Genomic DNA, 21,949 nt, shown 5'->3' with positions numbered 1-21,949 from the left:
TACAAATTTTGTAATGCAACAAATATTGTGTAATATTTTTTGTATAATAATGCCTTAGTAATAACTTTTAGTGGCGCTTCAGAGTCACCACTCGAGTGCAAACTAAAAATAAGTATAATTAATAACAACACAGTAACTGGGTCCCTGACCCCACTCTGAAAAATTTATTTCACTTCTTGGCATTGTTAAAGTTGTTCGAACATCGTACATCCATACACAGTATTACCGAAGCTAAATATGCATCGCGATATCGATTGAGGTTATGTGTCTGAATATAGTCCACCGATTCTACTTAATCCAAACATCTATCGACCTACGTATTTATCTTCGAGTTCACAGTTTTTATGGAACATTTCTGTGCAATGTAGAAATAAATGATGACTGAACTGCGGATATGCTGCATTTATGACGAAAATGATTAGATCAAATGCGAAACAGTCAGAACAACAAGGGAATCTGAAAACATTCTTGTATCACTTTCAACTCTTTGAAATTATTAAGGGAAGAAAAAATACACGTGTCTATATGGTCCCTGTATTTTACAATTAACGCAGACAATTTTTATTTTCCACAAAAATCCACAATTTAGACGGGAAGAATTAATTCACTTACAATACATTAGCCGGCTTGTTCGACTAAAACAAAAATATTACTCAATAAAAAGATTATTGTCAGCTATAATTAAAAAAAAATATTATATTCTACGATATTTTGCAGATTTGAGCAAAGTTTTCGATAAACTTTTAAGAGAGGCTTGGAAACAATTTTAGCGACCGCAGAATCACATTTATATTGTATGATATTTTGCAGAATTGAGCAAATTTTTCGATAAACTTTTAAAATAAGCTTGGAAACAATTTTAACGACTGTAGAATCACGTTTATATTCTGCGATATTTTACAGAATTCAGCAAATTTTTCGATAAACTTTCAAGATAAGCTTGGAAACAATTTTAGCGACTGCAGAATCGCGTTTATATTCTGCGATATTTTGCAGAATTGAGCAAATTTTTCGATAAACTTTTAAAATAAGCTTGGAAACAATTTTAGCGACCGCAGAATCACATTTATATTGTATGATATTTTGCAGAATTGAGCAAATTTTTCGATAAACTTTTAAAGTAAGCTTGAAAACAATTTCAGCGACTGCAGAACGTTTGTTCGTTCGAAAGCAACGACCGCCTGTGTATACGCAGATTTTGAGGAACCCCTGTTTCGAGAATAAAGAGAGACGCAGGAACGCGTACAACATTTCTGAATAAACATTTTCCATTTTCTGGTAAACTGAGGCTGGGCGGGGCTGAAAATAACTGCGGAAGAGAGGGCCGGCGGTTTCCTCGGCGGATCCACAATGTAGACATATACAGGGTGTATCTCGCGTCATCTGCGAGCTCGAGCTTCATTCATGACGCGAGAACAATGAGAGAGGAAAAAGTGTGCACGGAAAACTGTCCTTGTTTTCCAACTGCGGAACTCTTTTGCCGCGACGAACCGTGCCAACGAGACTTCCTGTTTTGTTGGTATTACCGGCGACCTTGATACCATTTGGTCAACACGATCTAACGCAATGGGAACCCGTTAGAGTGGGGATGCTAAAAAACGTTTCCAGACTTCCCTGAACTTTTTTCAATTTCAATAGCGCAATTTCACTTGTCATTGCGTTTGAAGGAATAATTGCACGGGGAAGTGACTCTCCACGAGTTTCTCTTGCAATTGGTATTTTTATCGATGGTGAACGGGTCCCTGAATGAGGACTCACTTTCAATAAGGATTATGGTTTAGCAAGGATACCGTGGATCCTTATGCAAACTAATAATTTTAAGATCGCATTCGTGAAATATTTTGATCGGAATAGTGACCAATAGACTGCGGATTTTATGCTAGCGATCAGACTTCAAACTTTTCATTGCACAATTATTGAAATAGCATGCCTTGTCATGTTTTGTAAAAGCAATATACTCACTTCATTTCTTTTTTTGTTCGATGGTAGTGTTGGTAAGAATCTCAACGACCTAATCCTATCAGATTCTATGGAAATTTATATTTTATTGATTTTTTAATTATTCACGGTGTAATTATTGAACTGCAAATTCTATGCATTTCGGGCCGGAATAAGTGGGTACCATTTAGAACAGGAAAAGTATTAAAAGAGTCGAAAACTAGAACTACCGAGCCTAACCGCAATCGAGGTGTATTGCTCCGCATTCATGACAAATTTGCGTTTATTCAGATTTCTCACAATTTTTATTGTAATTTGTGTTCTCCGATGAAGAGGTTCATACGAAACTTTCTTACGAGAACACTCTTATAATTTCAATAATTATAAATAAAATTGGTATGCTAATGTATTATAACGAACCTACGAAAATTCCTCCTTTGGTTAACGATCCTAGTTTACTAAAGTTCTAACTTGTTTAAAACATTCCCTACATCTATAAATGCTGGAATATTATAACATTATTCCATATTGCTAATATCATTCCTAATATTATTCCAAGAAAGAGGTAACACACATTCACTAGTATTAACGCGTATGCTGCTCGATCACCACTTTTACGATACACCCTGTACATACAATTCCAAAGAGATCAGGATTCACCGGGACAGTGGCCTTTCACGAAAGAGAACTGATAAACAATGACGAACAGTTCCGTCGAGCCGCAGACTGTGTCGGCTGAGCCGAGATTTCGATATCGGGTGCGAGAATCGATATAATAAATAGAAAAAGAAACTGCCCCCATCAAAAGTCACACCACAATACCGTTATACATAAACCGAACAAAAAAAAAAAAATAAAAAATTCAGACTTGTTATCACAAGCGTCTATCGATTATTCCATATCGGTTTTTATTATTCTTCTAGTGAACATATGTACATAATGTCAAAGGCGATCATATCTCACGTACTAGCTCTGGTCCATCAAGATTAAAAAATCAGATTTTTTAAGCACGTGCTTCGATTAGCATGTTACGTAGCTCGTGATACTCCATTTCTAATTTTTTGATCAGATCAGACCAGGGGAGCATAGGGGCCCCTGAAACGCCCGCTTCCCCCACCCTCGGCAGATTAAGACTTGTCTCCCCTCTACCTCTCCCCTTCTACGACGCTATTCCCCCACTCTCCGGCCGCGAGCGTCCCCACGCTACACGGTCACCGCGTCACGTGACTAATCCGGTAACGACAGGGGGAGGGGGTAACTGTATTCCCCTCGATTTCCCCGCTCTGGCGACACCTTCGCGCATCCTTTCTCCATGGTAACGGCGCATGAGGGACAGTGGGTGCTATGGAGGGGGAAAGTGGGCGCTGTGGTGGGGACAGCTTCGTCTCAATTGGCACGAAGCAGCCAGCCCGGACGATTGCAAAATAGAATTCGAATTTTGATAATTTAATCGAACAGAATTCGACTAACAAAAATCGTACCGTAAAACGTTAGGTCGTCCCATAAGTTCGTGCCGTTTACACTTGTACCATGTAAATTCTAAAAATAAAATATGTAATCACCCTTTCATTCCACAACCTCTTCTGACCTTTTTGATAAAGACATCATACCGTCACTACAAAATTTCTGCGGTTTTTCGTTAAAATACTTTTCAATGGTGAATAATGTAAACACATCCACGTCAGGAACTTATGGGACGAGCTAATATAAATAAAAGACCGTACCTGATTCAGTCATATGTGATGATCGATTCGATGTCTCTTACGTCACAATTTTCTGTCTTCACGTCTGACGCCAGTTTCGTTTAATTACAGTGGTCTACTGCGACTATACCGCTTCCGGAAGATCGCTGCAATTTCTCGAGGAGTACATCACAAAGGAGGTGTTGCCGTGCTTAGGCGACACCCACGCGACCACGTCAATCTGCAGCCTGCAATCCTCGCTATTCAGGTAAGCGGACAGCAAAACCCGAGATTCTGAGGAGACGATCATGCGAAAACTGGCTCGGATCCTTCGCCCCCGTTAGATAATGCATCTAGGAAACGGGATGCGCGAGTGAAAGATAATGGAAACGTGTAGTCGAGTTTTATTCGTGGGCGCCACACCGGCCGCTGCGTTACGCTCTCTCGGAAAATATTATTCAGCTTCGGTCACTCTGCTTCCTGTTCCTCCTTTCCGCGCGCACCTGAGAAATGTAATTGCTCGGGGAACCGTTGCACGGGATCGTAGATTGTGAACGAAGTCGCGTTCCAACCAGCGAAATTATGTTTGCACGTTGCGACTCTTATTGGACTTCAAACGTCTGTTAACGTTCGTATAGGCAGTCTTTATACAGTAGATGCACAATCGAATTTATTATCGAACGATGCAGCGCGCTGAAAGTAACGTCAAAATAGAACGCGAGGCACGATTTTTTTTCTGGGAAATTTGGAATTTTATGTGAATATTTCAATTAATATTATTGAAGAAATTAAACACTGTTATTGAAGACACAATATTATTGAAGAAATGAAACACAGCTTTGCGAAAGTAGGGGCAAAATAAATGCGGGGCATAATTTATTCTTTTCTGGAAAATTAGGAATTTTATGTAAATGGTTCAATTAATATTATTGAAGAAATTAAACACACCTTTGCGAAAGTAGAGGCAAAATAAATGCGGGGCATAATTTATTCTTTTTTGCAAAATTAGGAATTTTATGTGAATATTTCAATTAATATTATTGAAGAAATTAAACACAGCTTTGCGAAAGTAGGGGCAAAATAGAATGCGGGGCACAATTTATTCTTTTTTGCAAAATTAGGAATTTTATGTGAATATTTTAATTAATGTCATTGAAGAAATTAAACACAGCTTTGTTTTGAAAGTAGAGTCAAAATAAATGCGGGGCATAATTGATTCTTTTTTGCAAAATTCGAAATTTTATGTAAATGGTTCAATTAATATTATTGAAGAAATGAAACACAGCTTTGCGAAAGTAGGGGTAAAATAAATGCGGGGCATAATTTTATTCTTTTTTGCAAAATTAGAAATTTTATGTAAATATTTCAATTAATATTATTGAAGAAATGAAACACAGCTTTGTTTTGAAAGTAGAGGCTTTTTAAGCTTTAGAAAGAGTCCTTATGGCTGTGCTATTTGTTGTGCCACGCTTACGGTTTCAATATTTGTTGTACCATGCTTATGGTTGCACTACTTGTTCTCACGAAATTATCGCAATTTAAATATGAACAATTTTTCTAGAATCGGAGACGTGGTGTCCAAGTGCTTTCTGGGTCCACTGTAGGCTCAAATTTTATTTACATGATTCACAAACTATTCACCATTAACGATCCCGTTCCATATTTTAAACTAATAATCGCTGGATCCTTGTCTGAAAAATATTTCTCAGGAACTCAGGAAAATGTCCCAACTCACAAACGAATCGACAGATTTATACTATCTACTTTGCCACGTTACACAGTTCTTTGCAAGCATTGAAATTACCACTATAAAATTACAGAATGACAAGGAAATTTTTTCTTCACAATAGTCTCGCAATTAATTCGAACAAAAGACTAATTATGTCTGAGGGGCGAGTTATTTCTGCGTCTGACATAAATGTTCGCGATAGTCTCGTTACGCAACTGTCTCATTGTTTAGTCGTCGTTAGATTCGCGAATCTTCACACCCTACCGTTTCGACCGATGACCAATCCGACTTGCATGCTATACAGTTCGTCTTCAAGGTCGCGTGTAACGCTGCAAAGATTCTACGAGTAGAGCTCGGTGATTACGTCGACGGGCAAGTTCGACAAAAGAGAACTTTTTCCCAATCAGAAAACGATTTATCATAGGTTCCGAGTGTCTCTGGATTTAATCTCGACGGCGTTGTGAATTATGGAAAAACTGTGCGGACAAAGAGGTTTCCTCTTCTCGGTGGTGGACGATCGCATGATCGTGATAACGATCGAGGTCGTGAGAGCGACGCGTGTACGCGTTGCTGCATCGGACGTGGCTAACGATACATCCGCGTCCGCTGATCAAGCGATTCCCAGAACCAATTCCAGTCGGTCTATTAATTGCGGAATTAAACGAGCCCGAGGCCCGTCTTTTTCCCGTCCGGTGATCGTCTTTCCTGCTCGCTATTGATCGAAAGTTTCAGCGCTGCTTATACACCATAAACGGGCCAAGTGAATCATTCGTTCAGCTATACTTGAACGCGCCGGGAAAGTACCGCGTCGTAAACGGTCATGATTAGTCAAACGATCCAGCGTTGTTGCGTTTATTAGTTTTGTAACGGATCATCGCGAAGGAAGTTCCGCCGCACTAATTCCGGTTTCTCCGAGTCGAGCAAACATTTCCGGAAGTCACGGGTCGTTGGTTAGTTTATAACTGCGAAAAAGTTGGCTGACAATAAGCAAACTTTCCTGCGTGTTTAAGGCAGTTTTATGCTCACTCGGTCTATTAACAGGTTGTGCTAACAACACAGTTGACGGTGCAATGTGTACCGTTAATTGAGCGAGTCGGGAAATTAGAAAATCGATTCGAGTTTATCACCGATGTTCCGAAAGGGAAGTTTGCTGTGCGATCGTTGTGCTAACTTCGCTTTGCGGATGGCTGAACGATCGATTTTTCATTTTATGTAAAGTGATTTTGATGCAAGTAATTAATGTAAGTCATTTTTAGAATATGGTTCACGGGACATGCACCGAACACAGTTCGCTGGTTTTACGTAAAACGTGATAATACAATCTATTTTTCAATTGAACGGTAATGATTAGGTAGTAATAATTAGAAAGTGAATAGGATAAACAAAACGCAACAGTTTATTTTCGTTTATTATATATTATATATATATATATTCAGTTTATTTAATAATATACGGAATATTTATCGAAAATAGGGATTGAAAACAGTTTTTACAGTTTTGCACTTACTATGGCTATCAGTGTTTGTCGACAATTTCATTTCCCCAGCATTTGTGTACTATCTTAACCGTTTCTGATGAAACGTGCAAAACTGTAAACATTGCTTAAAATCCTTATTTTTCTGAAATATTATCTAACATAAACTGTTACGTTTCGTTTATCCCATTCGCCATATAATTCTTATTACCTAAGCCTTATCGTTCAATCGAAAAATAGGTTGTGTTATCACGTTTTATGTAAAACTAGCAAAATGTGTTTACAGTTTTGCTGCGTATTTTTTCGTTCAAAGAATGATCAGAAACAAGGAAATGCTGCAAATGCGTGCAACCGCCAAGAAAATTGCACGGTAGTTAATTTCCTGCATACAATCTCTTATTGGGAAACGCATTATCAGCATGGTAAATGGTGGCCATAACCGATTGTTTCGCAACTGTCCAAATATCTTTATCGGAACGGCCGCATTACGAGCTGAAAAACAGGAGCGCGACGCCGGGCATTATGAATTTCTAATTATCGATTTCCAATGGCCCCGCGGAATTAGCATGCATGCACGATTCCGGTTGTCGTGCGATATCTGTGCGATAAACGCGACTCATTTTCTGCGCCGCTCGACCGTTGCCTTTCTGTCTCGCTGGGATTCCGAATTACGCTCTCGCACAGTGGGCAATTTGGACAAAATCGGACTCAAAATCAAGGAACTTGCAATAGGAATGAGGTAGAGCGTTGAAATTTTTTTTTTAATCAAAGCTGCAACTTTGTAGAATATGGGAAAAATAGGGAGATTATTACCATCCAATCGTTCCAACGAAAAAATGACTTGATTAGTTTTTGTCACAAAAATCTATTTTTTGCAAAATCCTGAGGTCGTAGACTTTTGAGACCAGATTTGAGATCAGCGTGAAAAAATCTATGGGAAACGATGTACAGCATGTTAAAAAAGAAATTTTTTCCGCGCGTGGTATTGGGAAAACGAAAATTTTCTTGAATTTGTGCAAGTTTAACGAATTTTCTGAAGGTTGAAAAGCGTTCGTACCACAATCTCCCTATTTTTCCCATATTCTACAAAGTTTCAGCTTTAACCCTTTGCACTCGGCGCTGGTTTCAATCTAAAACTAATTGTTTCTTCCGTCGTACAATATTTTCATTTTATTCATACGAAACCGATCTGATTTCTACGTATTAAATATTTAAATATTTAGTAATCTATTAAATTGAAATATTGTAATGTAAAAAATATTTTTTGTAATTTCTTCGAAATAATGCCACAAAAATTTCTAGCGGTGCTTCAGAGTCACCGCTCGAGTGCAAAGGGTTAATTTAAAAAAGATTTCATCGCTCTACCTCAGTTCTATCGAAAGTTCCGTGATTTTGAATCCGATTTTGTCCAAATTGCCCACTGTGCGTCGCTCCGGCCCGAATTCCTGCAGGTTGCTTGCCGATCAGCTGGCACCGTTTTCAATCCGAGCGGGACGTCGTCGGGACGGCTCCGTTATCCCTAAATTTTATGCAGCGGAACGTGCGGGGGTGGCGCTGACGTCCCAGATCAATATCCAGTGGACTCGAGCCCTGAACACTTACCGGCGCGTCCGCAACGGCAATAACGATGATGGCACGATGTCATGCGACTTTTCGGATTTCTTTCGTTCGTTCTACTCGCTATGTATCGCTGCAACGGTCGCCGTTAATCGCGAGACCGTAAAACCCGATGGAAATGGTCGAATTTAGGTGGTATTAGAACTGGAGGACATTTTTAACCCTCGCGATGTCGAGACGACCTTGTCCCAATAATTTAACTGTTAGTCTGTCATTATACGTTGCAATTAGACCACTTCTAGGAGCAACCTGATCCGAGGAATAAGTTTTTGGTATTAGTCTTTTACAAGGATAACTACCCTTATAAAATTAGTTTTGTAGGGTGCTTTTTCACACTAAGGGGACGGAAGTCTGCCAGTTGAGTTCGAAATTTAACTGTTAGTCTGTCATTATACGTTGCAATTAGACCAGTTTTAGGAGCAACCTGATCCGAAGAATAAGTTTTTAGTATCAGTCTTTTACAAGGATAACTACCATTATAAAATTACTTGTGTAGAGTGCTTTTTCACACTAAGGGAACGGAAGTCTGCCAGTTGAGTTCGAAACGATTTCAAACAAATAATGTAAATCTAGTGTGAACAACCCACAAAACAACTGTTAGGGCAGTTTCCTGTTCCACCCCTAAATTGTCCGTGTCCCGAATTCTTCCTTAAAATATGACAACCCTATTCAGAATCGGTATTTTCGTCACCGTGTTTTACAAGGATAACTACCCTTATAAAATTACTTTTACAGAGTGCTTTTTCCCACCAAGGGGACGGAAGTCTGCCAGTTGAGTTCGAAACGATTTCAAACAAATAATGTAAATCTAACAACCCACAAAACAACTGTTAGGGCAGTTTCCTGTTCCACCCCTAAATTGTCCGTGTCCCGAATTCTTCCCTAAAATATGACAACCCTATTCAGAATCGGTATTTTCGTCACCGTGTTTTACAAGGATAACTACCCTTATAAAATTAGTTTTGCAGGGTGCTTTTTCACACCAAGGGGACGGAAGTCTGCCAGTTGAGTTCGAAACGATTTCAAACAAATAATGTAAATCTAACAACCCACAAAACAACTGTTAGGGCAGTTTCCTGTTCCACCCCTAAATTGTCCGTGTCCCGAATTCTTCCCTAAAATATGACAACCCTATTCAGAATCGGTATTTTCGTCACCGTGTTTTACAAGGATAACTACCCTTATAAAATTACTTTTACAGAGTGCTTTTTCCCACCAAGGGGACGGAAGTCTGCCAGTTGAGTTCGAAACGATTTCAAACAAATAATGTAAATCTAACAACCCACAAAACAACTGTTAGGGCAGTTTCCTGTTCCACCCCTAAATTGTCCGTGTCCCGAATTCTTCCCTAAAATATGACAACCCTATTCAGAATCGGTATTTTCGTCACCGTGGTCGACACACTCGAAGCGGCTGTTCTCGCGAGGTCCTTCCTCGCGTTGTCAGCGTCGGCCTCGCGGCGACGCCGCGCGTCGGCCTCAAAGCAGCCGAGACAACGCTCGGGAATCTCTGGTACGCCCTCGGCGCGGATCCGCCGGGCTGCCTCGTTTTTATAGGCGATCGTTAATGCCAGCGGAAGGACGAATCGATATATCCTGACCGACGAATGTTGCAGACACGAAGCCAGAGACATCGTGAGACACGCGGTGGGGGCTGGCGAGCAGGATGCAGTTCTGTTCACGGGTCAAGGCACGGCGGCTGCCCTTCGTACGCTTCTGCGACACCTCGATCTCACGAAATCCTCGGTGGTGTTCGTCGGACCGTTCGAGCATCACGCGAATCTGCGGCCTTGGCGGGAGCACGGCGTCAGGGTAAGTGAAAAAAGAAAGAAAACGATACATACGCGCGAAGCATGCGAACATTTTACGGCCGCGGATTTTTCAACGGTGAGTCAAGAGTGTTCTCTGATCTTGGAACCCCGGGGACACATCGACCCCGAAAGCCAACCGTACTCGAATGTCGCTGCGGAACACGTCGAACGGTTTCGTCGAGAGTACTTTTTTCGAGTCCCGAAACGTTTCTTCTCTTTTTTTCCTCCCTTTGCCCTCGAAGCTGCGCGATTCACAGGGAACGCATAAAACGCTCTCGAAACGCGTACACCGCGGTTTCACGGAGAAGCGGAGGATCACTGTGCTTTTCCGAGAGTTCAGTGCCGGAGTTATTTTTCTCGCAAAGTTTCCCCGACCCTTTGATAGTTCTCTCGATCTCTCCTGGACCGTCACCGTTCCACCCGACTCCTTTGTAGGCATTTATTCGCCGGTAAATCTTTATGGAGTTGACGCGCGCGTTTTCTACGGTCCCACTTAAATTCACGCACGTTAAACGACGTTTTCGCGGACTTTAAACGGGTTTTCAGTGTCACTTGATCGCGGGATGGTACACTCGTTTGAACGCGCGAGAAGTTGAAATACGATTCCATTAAGAGCCAAGGGTAGTCACGTGACTTTTGCAGAGTATAATTAACGTTCACAGCCACTGACTTAAGTCTTGGAACAGATATGAGGATCGCTCGTGTAAAGCCCACATGGTGTAACTTGTACACTACTGTAAAGTTGGCGACCACACCTCTCACTCGAAGCTCGACGAAACGACTGAAATAAATCGCAAATCAACTTTTACGATGTCGTTGCGAGGAGGGAGCATCGATCTTTAAACCTACGGTGGTTTCAGTTACGAAAAAATTTGTTTAAAGTTGTCACATTTGAATGTACATTTGAATATATTTTCGTCGGTAACGTGGTCACCCTACCTTATCGCGAATCTACGTAGACTTGGCCCTAGATTTACCCGTCAGAATTGCGGATTCTAATGTTTTTAGTTTACGAATATTGAGTTTGTAAAGATGCATCCATGAGGGATTATTCAACAAATTGATTTCCTTGGGTATATATTATTTACATTCGTGTACATTCGTGTTATTTTTATAAAGTAATGTAAAATACTCATTTTTAGTGGTCGGTGAACCTAGTGTTAATAGGCTTTTCCCAGCGAAAAATATTCTCATACAAGGACGAAAAGTTGAGGCGCGAAAAACCATTTTTCGCATATTTTTGTTGGTAACGTGGTCACCCTACCTTATCGCGAATCTACGTAGACTTGGCCCTAGATTTACCCGTCAGAATTACGGATTCTAATGTTTTTAGTTTACGAATATTGAGTTTGTAAAGATGCATCCATGAGGGATTATTCAACAAATTGATTTCCTTGGGTATATATTATTTAGAAAATGGCTAAAAATTTCGATATGTACATTAGTGTTATTTTTATAAAGTAATGTGAAATACTCATTTTTAGTGGTCCGTGAACCTAGTGTTAATAGGCTTTTCCCAGCGAAAAATATTCTCATATAAGGACGAAAAGTTGAGGCACGTGAATTTTATCGGTTTATTATTTATTTTTGTCGGTAACGTGGTCACTCTACCTTATCGCGAATCTACGAACTCTTGGCTCGTAAAAACGTTTCGTTCGCTTAATTTTATTGTGGACGAATCTCGAATAGAGTGTCCTTATTTGTTCTCTTTGTAAGGAGAACTGTCCCACTTTATTGAAATACACTGTACCATGTTGCCACGAAGTCGCGGATCGTCATTTGCAAATTTGCAGTTTGCACTTTCTTTTATTCTCTCTCTGCAATTCAAAATAAACTGTGCTAATAGGTTCCAAGGAAAAAATACGTTACATACTCCGAGTAATATAGAAATTGTGGAGAAGCGTAAGCTCGAAAGCAAAACCGAGCGAAGAGTTATCGTTTGCGATAATTTTTGCCTGCGACATTCATTAGCGTTGCATAGATTACTCGAGAAGCTGTCACTCGTCAATGTTCGAGCTAAATATAATGTTCGAACGATCATCGCAGGTGATACGAGTGTCCGAGACCCGCGAGGGTTTCTTAGATCTGAATGATCTCGAGCGGAGACTGGTCAAAGTGCGAGCTGAGGGTGTTACGCAAATGATCGGGTGCTTCAGCGCTGCCAGTTGCATCACCGGTGTTTTGGCAGATGACGTCGCGACGACCCTTCTGTTGCACCAATTCGGAGCACTCAGCATCTGGGATTACACGGCTGCAGGTAATGATCGACACGATGTAAAGGGGGACTCTGGTTTGCAATGATTCCATGTGCTTGCCAATTTTTCGGAATTTCTTTCGAGGAAACTGTCGAACGTTTCCCGGTTAATATTTTTGCGCACGCGTGTACTGGTGTTTGAAGTACATAAATTATTTTTCTTTTCCAACGCAGAAACAACAAAAAATGACAAGGTTGACCGTTGTCATAACTCCAGTCCCCCTGCCGAACGAAAACAAAAATATGAGGGAGTATCTTAATCAGTACGTATACGGCTATGGTCGGAACAAAAATCAATTAAAAATCTTGACTAACTTTTTAAATATTTTCTCGCCTTTAGCATGTTCAAAGAAATACAATTTTTCAATTTGTGCAATAGTAGGACATATGCTGAGAATCCTCTCGAAATTTCAAGTCGATTTCTTGACTAAAATTTGCACCGAACTGACCATCAGCTAAGCTAAACGCACTGAATCTTTAGGATCCCCTATCATAAACGAAATATATCCTGCAAAATATTGTCTCCCATCTTAGTTTTTACAAACACTTGTATCATGTTTCGACCTCGCAATTCCAAAAAAAAAAACAAAAAGAGAAAAGTATATCTCTCGACTGCACGTTGCAACTGCGAGTTGCATTCTTCAAACGCCCATAATTAAATTTATTCAAACAAATCCGTTCGCACACATATTCTGCAACACTTGTACTCGAAGAAAAGTCAATTTTTTGAGAAAATGAAAAAGCTGAATCTGGACCCCTTAAGATCTCACATTCCAGAACACAGTTCTAACAGTATTTTTGGATTAAACGAAAAATGCGCCAAATGAATGAATGAATTAACCCTTTGCACTCGAAGCTATTTTAACTCCAAAATACCTAGAATATTTCCCCTCTCTCTCTCTATATATATATATATATTTCCATGTTATACATACAAAAATGGTGCAATTTACAAGTAATGCCGAAACGTTTAGTAATTTACCAAATACAAATAAATTTAATAATGCAAAAAATATTTTGAATAATGATACAGCAACTTTTAGAGGCGCCTTACAGTCGCCATTCGAGTGCTAAGGGTTAATTTCTAACGAACGAGCAGGGATGCAATGATAATTGCACAATCAAAATCAACGTAGGCCCCTCAAAATAGAAATTACTGGCCAACACTGATTTTCCGAAAGTTTAAATCCAGAAAGGCGCGGTAAAGACAGAGGTCAGAAAACAATGGACGGTATCAAGATCGTCGCAGTGTGTTGTGCCTCGATTAGCGGGAAAAATACACGCATTATCGTCTGTTTATTTAGTCTCGGGGCAGACAAATACATTACGCCCGTTGTCGTTCGCGCGACAACAGCTCGCGAATATGATTAATCGACGTCCAAACGAGGTTTCACGATCAAAACGCCTACGTTCACGTTTCCAGCCCCGTACGTTCAGATCGATATGAATCCGCATTTGCCGGGCGTCGGGGAGACGGCCGTCCACAAGGATGCGATCATTTTCGCCGGGCACAAGTTCATCGGCGGCGTGCAGTCCCCCGGCGTGCTCGTGACCAAACGGTCCCTGCTCAAAGATAAAATTGGCACGGAAGACATGAGGGACTCCCATCACTATCACCGGGATCCGGAGCTGAGGGAGGAGAGCGGCACCGCCGGTGTCGTCGAGACCATCAGATGCGGGCTCGCGGTTCAATTGAAGGAGAACGTTACGCCGCGAGCTATCGTTGCCCGGCAAGATAAGATCTCTAGGTAGGATTACTCTTAAAATAACATTTTATAATTAAACGCGACGCCGACTATATTGGCCGGTCACGGAGAATCTCTCGAGTGCCATCGACGCGTTCAATCGCCACTCCATTTTTTTCTTCTTGCTCATCTTATCTCCACGTGTGTCAGCTTCCTTTGAGCACGTGGACTGATACGTTTGTCAGTATAATTAACCTGCTGAAAAATTTCCAGCGGTAGATCAGAGATAACGGCTTGCCGCGGTCATTATTGTTGTGTCTTTGACGCCTTCCATTTCGATCGATTAAATATTTCACGTTATCTTGCCTGTTGTTGTCTGATCCCAAAAAAAGGAAGATGCTGAAATGAAAAGAGAAAATAGATTAACACCTTATCTTAATTACGATAATGGACCATTCTACACAAATTCTAATTCTCACAAGCTACTTTTATCTGTTTCAATCTGTGTCAAGTTTTCCGTTCTATATCAGTTCACTTATTAAAAATGAATATGAAAATCAGATCGTGAACCTTCTTGCCTTCAAATGATGTCTTGACACTGAACCTACCGAGCACAAGACGTATAAAAGTGAAACGTCTTATAGAAAGGAGAAGATTGAATTTACATAAACTTTGTACGATTTTCATTATAATATGTGCTTAACACTAGAATTATCAAGATTGAACAACTATGATTGAAGAACTAGCAAGATTGAATTTTCTCAGATTTCATACAATTTTTATGGTAACTTGTACTCCAAAGAAGAGATATATTAAAAAATTTCTCGTGAAAACGTTTTCATAGTTTGAAGTAATGAAGAAATCATCCACCAGTCATTTTGACTGGTTCGATAGTTCTAGTGTTAAATGAGTCAATTCAGTAATTTCCTATGAAAACGTTTTCACAATTTCAATAATTATGAAATAGTTACTACAGTTGGCTATCAGTGTTTGTTGACGATTTCGTTTCCCTAGCATTTCTGTACCATCTTAACCGTTTCTGATGAAACGTGCAAAACTGTAAACATTGCTTCAAATCCTTATTTTTGTAAAATATTATATATATATTCTTAATATTACCTAACATAAACTGTTATGTTTTGTTTATCACTTTATAATTTTGATTACCTGAGCCTTATCGTTCAATTGAAAAATAGGTTGTATTATCACGTTTTATGTAAAACGTGCCTGTAGAAGCAACCTCGCCATTTTGAATGTATTCTTGCAAATGATACTATTTTCTCTGCATTAGTCTGAAAGCTTGGAGTTAAATTGTAAGACAAGTGGTTCGATATGACAGAGGGACAGTTTTAGCACTTAATTATTCAACCGGGCTGATATGGTCAGCGTCGCGATGTAAAAGTCGATTGGATCGTGTTCGTTAGAACGGAAGAAGAAGAGGAAGATGGCGATAGAGCGTGGACCCGCATTTTAAACCGTGCTCGCTTCTCCGTTTAGGCAAGTGTTGGCCCACGTGCGGACGATCCCGGAACTGATTCTGCTCGGCAGCGGCTCGCAGAATGTCAAGAGGCTGCCCATCTTCTCGTTCATGGTGCGGCACCCGCGCGGCACGTTCCTCCATCACAACTTCGTGTGCGCCGTTTTGAACGACGTGTTTGGGATACAGGCGCGTGGCGGATGCGCGTGCGCGGGTCGTTACGCTCATGACCTGATGGGGATCGACCAAGAACTCGCCAAGGAGTACCAGAAGGTGCTCGTAGAGGGGTATGAAATTCGAAACCAGCTTTCCCTATCGATTCCCGGCTCGGCGGGAGATAATGTTCGTTCATGCTGTTTGCTTCCTTTCAGCGAGAGGAACACCGAGAACGTGGAGACAAACACGGAGGGGTTGCGGCCGGGTTTCGCCAAGCTCTCTTTCCCGTACTTCATGTCCGAGGCGGAGGTCGCCTTTGTCCTCGAGGCCTTGAAGATGGTGGCCACGGAGGGTTGGAAGCTGTTGCCGCAGTACGGGCTGAACCCGGACACCGGGGAATGGCGGCACCAGACGAACAGCGTGTTCAAAGAGCGAAAGTGGCTCAGCTCGATTAGGTACACCGACGGGAAGATGAACGCGTCGGAGAGGCGGGTGTCCGGGGCCGGTGTTCTTCCGCAGAACTACGGCGACTGTCTGCAGACCGCGCGCAACATTTTCAACCGGGCGAGAAAAATGGCGCAGAGATACCCGCTGCAGATCGACCGTAGCTACAACTTCGTGTCCGAGCGAATGGAGGCTCTGCGATGGTTCATGCTGCCCAGCGAGGCGCAGGATCTGTTGCTCGGCAACTCGCAGAACGTCAAGCAAGACGTACCGTTCAATCCGACGCTATCGTGGAACAGGCTTGGCCATCACACGCCGACGACCACGCACGACAGCCAAGTCAGCTGTCTGGCTCTGGTGAACAGCATCCGTCGACTGAACAGCGACATTCCACGGACCGGCAACTTTTTGATCTCCACCACGTCGCCGAGACATCGAAGCCTGCCGGTCCTCAGCTCGGTTCGAAAGACTCTGCTGAACACAGCCGAGTTCCAAACGGGTTACTCCAGCGGCGGCAGCGGCAACGAAGAGGAACGATCGGTCAGCGCCGATCGGAACAACGGCTCGACCGGTCAAAGGTCCCCGGCTACTTGCCCGAGTTCGCCGATGCCCGTGAGATTCGCCGTTGGCGATGTGGTCACGCCTTCGGCCCTTAGCACGATCTCTCACGCCGGCAACAGGCCAATTAAAGAGGAAAAGGATCTGATCGACGCTGCCAACGCTGGCCGTGCCAGGTGCAATTCTCTCGGCAGTAGCGGGGGTGGGGAGAACGCCTCGGTGAATCGGAAGGTGGCCTCGTCATCCTCCTCCCCTATACCGCCGCTCCCGTTGAGTCCTCAAACTCTGACCAGTTTAGGACTGAGCGGGAACAATGGGAACACCGTGAAGCCCAGGCGACACCATTGCAGCTGCAGCAGCCAGACCGAGTTGAACTCGCTGGAGTTCGAGAACGGCAGCCCGAGTCATTCGATCTTGTCGTTGAACTATCACAACACGGCCTCGCCCCCGTCCTCGTACTCCTCGGTCAGCGATTACACGGAGAAGTTCGCGGGCGGGGGCAGGTCGTCGCCGATCTCCGCGAACGGTGGACAAAGATCGGAGGACGATCTGAGCGCTTACGTGAAAGAGGTGACGAAGGAGCTGGCGACGGAGATCAAGTCCGAGATCCGGGAGGTGATCTCGAAGGTCGACGACGCGCTCTCCGAAACGAACACCTCGGAGAACACGCCGCAGCATCACTCCCGCAACATCGGCCCCATAGGTTTGCCGAGCGCCGAGGACAAGTTGAGACACGACTCGTTCACCGCGAGCAACATAGCCGAGTACTTGATGGAGTTCTCGAAGGAGATGGCCAGCGAGGTCAAGTCCGAGATCAGGTGCATGGTGAACGCCGTCGACGGGCTGCACAGACACTCTCCGGACGCGTCCGCTTCCGACGTTTCCTCGAACGGTTGTGGCTCGCCGGACAGAGGAAGGACGGTCCAGCTTTCCTCGTCCCCCAGGCTCTCGAGCTCGAGACGCAGCGGCCCGATCGAGATCTCGGGGAAGGTCGGCGAGCTGACGCAGCAGGAGAGTAAGATGTCCAGCGAGTGTTCCTCCGACGAGACGGTGATATACGTGATGAAGCCGGCGGAGAACGAGCAGATGGTTCGCAGCCAGTCGAAGACCGACGACGAAGAGGTGGTCCACGATTTGGACGACGATCTGAACGACGACGACGGCCACGACAGGAGCGGCCTGGAGATCGGCGACGCCCGGAAGATCCTGCCGAAGATCTACTCCGCGGTGAACTCGGTCAGCTCGCAGGACAGCGGGATCAATCTGTCTTTCCACGAGAGCGACAAGTCCCTGGACTCGGTCGATCTGAAACGCAGCAGCAGCGCGGAGTCCAATTCCACGAACAGCTACGGCCGCAAACCGAGAGCGGCATCTATGACCGCTCTGGTGAACAAGTCTAACTGCAAGCAACAGGTCCGCCAAGCCGACGACTTCTCGGAGGACGAGGAGTGCTCGGGCGATCTGAAGGAAGAGGAGGATCAGGAGGTCGCGTTCGAATCGAAGGATGGTAATACCGATGCGGCCCGGCCGCAATGGCATTGCCCGCCGAAGAGCGTTTGGAAGCCGGCGGTCGAAGCTATGCAGGAGTTCGACATGATCAGGGACAGCGACAGAGTGTTGGTTTGCCTGTCGATCAGCGGCAAGGACTCGCTGTCCCTGCTGCACACGCTGCATCAATATAGATTTTATGCGAGATCCAAGGGCATTGACTTCGAGATCGGAGCGGCCGCGGTGGACACGAACGGATCGGATCCGATCGGGATGATGAGCTATCTGAAGGCTCTGAATGTCCCCTATTTTTACGAGGATCAGAGCACCGAGACAAAATGCAATCCCGGCGAGAATCAGCCGGAGGATCCCTTGGACGCGAACGGTGCGTGCAGCTTTTGCAATCGGGCGATCAGAGCACGGCTATACTCGATCGCCAAGCGACACAATTACAACGTGCTGGCGATCGGCCAGCATCTAGACGATCTCACCGAGGGTTTCCTCGTCTCGGTGTTTCACGGCGGCAAGCTGAAAACCATGAAGGCCCACTACTACATCCGCCGTCAGGATCTCAGGGTCATCAGACCATTTGTCTACGTTCGAGAGAAATCGCTGAGGCAGTTTGCCGAGAGCAAGAAGCTGTTGGCTTCGCGGGAAACCAGGTCGAGCGACCTTCCCGAGGTGAGCCCCCGTTATTTATACCACCAATTGTCACCGTTTCGCGCGTCTTTAATTAGACGCGCGATCGATAATTCACGTATTTCTCTCGATGTCATCGCTCTTGACCCGCTCCGATTCAATTATACCTTAATTACCTCGAACCATTTATCGTTCCCCTCGTATTCTTCGCCAGTATCGGTCGGTTTGTTGACCATGCAGAACGTTACGTCATCGAGAAAATTCGTTGCGACGCCACTGTGCACTCTTCCAAAGAAACGGAAAATATTCAATCGTTCATGCCACTCTAAGCGAGTACTCAAATTTACATTTGTGTAGACAACACTTTCTTGTGAAAGGATTTAGTAACGTGTACGTTATAAATCGATCAATGATTATTTTCATACATTTTTAACACTTTACCGACCGATAGCCTACTAATCGGCTTTTCGTCCTTCACACTTACCGACCGGTAGCCTATTTTTTTTTTTTTTATTTATTACGCATTAGGCCAGAACTGGCCTATCAGCGGGCATACATAGAGTAAACATAGTACTGATAATAAATAACAGACAATATGCCTCCTAAACATATTCAGGTACTAACATTACCATCATATCACAATATAGGCGGGAAACTTATCGACTAAAATAATTCCTATTACATCAATTATTCCGCATATAGTCAAAACATATTGACCTAAGACTAATTATTTATAAAATTGGAAATGTATACCCTGATAACGCCATATGATTAATAATTCCATTAAACCAGTCAGATTAATCGGCTTCTTGTCCCCGACGCTTACCGACCGGTAGCCTCTTAGTTTATAAGTTCATTAAACCTGCCGACAGAATCTAGTTGCCCTGTTTTTGATCTGCCAGGAATAATCTGACCCTAAAACAGAATTAAGTAAGTATTTGCGGCCGAGTGATCGGTAATGAGTGTGTAGAATCTTCAACAGCTACCGGTCGGTAAAGTGAATACCGGTCGGTAATCTACTCAGTCTACAGAATGTTTACGGTCCTCGCTTAGCCTGCCTCCTACGTCATCAGCGTTTCTCTTCATTGTTTTCGACGATCCATGACACTACTCCATCCCTATTTTCCTCTACGATGGAATAAAATCGAGAAACATTGAAACAGCTGAATTTTCTTTCGCAGAAACAGAGTCAAGGCAAAGAATTGATGATTCAACACGAGCGCACTTATCCCCGCCTCTCTTGGTCCCTGAGATCGGCTCTGCGGCCTTTGATAGACGCCCACGGGCACCAAACGGACCTGGACATGGTGTGCGCGACCTCGATCAGCAGCTCGAGTATTTCCAGCGCGAGCAGCAGCAGCAACGGCGGCGGCAGCGGTCAACAAAAGAGGCAGCGACGCGTGAAGACTAGTTCCCTGTCAGCTGGATCCGGCGTGCAAGGTCCGGCGCAGGAGCGAGAAGACAACGAGGACACCGACGAGGAGCCGGTCCTTTGAGGTAGACGCGCCGCGAGATGGGATTACAGACGACGATCCTCGGTCTCATCATCGCACCACCGTCGAAAATTACCATTGAACGCGCTCTCCGTCGTCAGGAGAAGGCGACAGCGGTACGCCGCAACCGTGGCCACCGCTGTTGCCACCACGAACGCGAACGATCCTGACGGAGAATGCTAAGAAGTCGTCGGTCGTCGACGACGGGAAGATTGCGACCGGTAGATCAACGTGACGCTCGAACGGGACAAGGACGTCCCGGTTTTCTTGCGGTTGTGTCGCGAGTGGATCTTGTCCCTCTGCGTTTTTCGTCGGCAGCGTGTTTCGACTATATCAGACAGAGGACACCTGCCGGACGCTCTAAGAATTCGTTCAACTCGGAACGTTCTACTCGGAAGATGGCCGGTTGGAAAGCGTTCGTCGGCGTCAGATCGGTAGCAAACGGACGCAGAGCGACGAAGCGATTGATTCTTTTATCGATGAGAGACGACAGGCGGCAGCGGCGTTTAGCGATCTGTTCTACAACGACATTGCTTCAAGCTACTTAAGAGAGACACGTTGTTGCGCGGTTAAATGTTACTTATCTAAGGACACTTAGCATTAATCACCACAACACGACGAGACTTCGGTTATACTTTTGCGAGTCTAGAGTGCGCGACAACGGTGCGGAGTACGTTCCCTAGGGACCGGGGGAGGATTCTAGGCAGCTGATCCGATCTCGAGAAACAAAAAAAAAAATCGTTCGTTTCGCCCGGGAATCCGGTGTGAAACCGGAAGTGTTTGACGACACGTTAGACTGGCCGGAGTGTGTGCTCGGTTTGTATCGGTGGTCGCAAGGGACGAAGTGACTCGAGAAAAGCCAAAATCTCGACTGCTCAAACCGGGACTGCAGAGCAGAATGACAAAGACGTTTGATTCTTTTTTACCTGTAGAATTGTGATTTCGTGTATCTCGCGCGCGGGCGTCCAGCTTCGACGATAATTAGGGTATAATGCGACTGAGGACACAAAATTTTTGTAAACCCGGCGCCAGACGACCGAAGCACCCCCCCCCCCTTTTTGAACGTTTTTCCACGATCATGCGCGACCTTGCGGAAAGATAACAAATTCGGCTCCTCGAGGCGTAGCATCGTTCCCGGACCGATAGGGCGTTCATTTTTTTGCGGTCAAGAAAAACGTCGCCCTTGACCGTCCGGGAATGACTAATCGAATGAATCGCGCGCGATGATCGCTGTTTGACGAATGTGTATTTATTGAAGCGACGAGTAGACTTGGACGGTTCTGCTTTGCACGAGCCACGGCCACGCGATTGAGGGGTGGACGGTTTTGACGAATTCTCGGCAGGTGTGTAACGTACTCTTCGATCGCACGCGCACAATGACGCTTGGGCATGCTTGTGAACATACGCGTACATACGATTAAGATTGCCTCCGGCGAGCGAACCGAAGGAACCTGGTATATCATTAAACGAAAGCTTTTTCCTCTCAACTGGTATGTGCGTATAAA

The 21,949-nt window shown here is 44.1% G+C and overlaps 1 protein-coding gene across 1 annotated transcript in view; it reads left to right on the top strand.

Annotated features, from left to right (window-relative positions):
• The window catches only part of LOC143352936 (uncharacterized), a 133,788-nt gene extending 112,247 nt beyond the window's left edge, over positions 1-21,541 (top strand). Inside the window, exons 2-8 of the mRNA XM_076785983.1 lie at positions 3,753-3,888; positions 10,056-10,251; positions 12,297-12,507; positions 13,928-14,252; positions 15,687-15,953; positions 16,038-18,993; positions 20,133-21,541. Coding sequence (XP_076642098.1) covers positions 3,753-3,888; positions 10,056-10,251; positions 12,297-12,507; positions 13,928-14,252; positions 15,687-15,953; positions 16,038-18,993; positions 20,133-20,447 — 4,406 coding nt within the window. The 3' untranslated portion in view covers positions 20,448-21,541. The remainder of the gene's footprint in view (positions 1-3,752; positions 3,889-10,055; positions 10,252-12,296; positions 12,508-13,927; positions 14,253-15,686; positions 15,954-16,037; positions 18,994-20,132) is intronic.
• The last annotated feature ends 408 nt before the right edge of the window (positions 21,542-21,949 follow it).

This window comes from Halictus rubicundus, chromosome 3 (assembly GCF_050948215.1).
Source record: "Halictus rubicundus isolate RS-2024b chromosome 3, iyHalRubi1_principal, whole genome shotgun sequence".
Classification (NCBI taxonomy): Eukaryota; Metazoa; Arthropoda; class Insecta; order Hymenoptera; family Halictidae; genus Halictus; species Halictus rubicundus.
The sequence above is the reverse complement of the archived record's forward strand: the minus strand, read 5'-3'. Positions and strand labels throughout refer to the sequence as shown.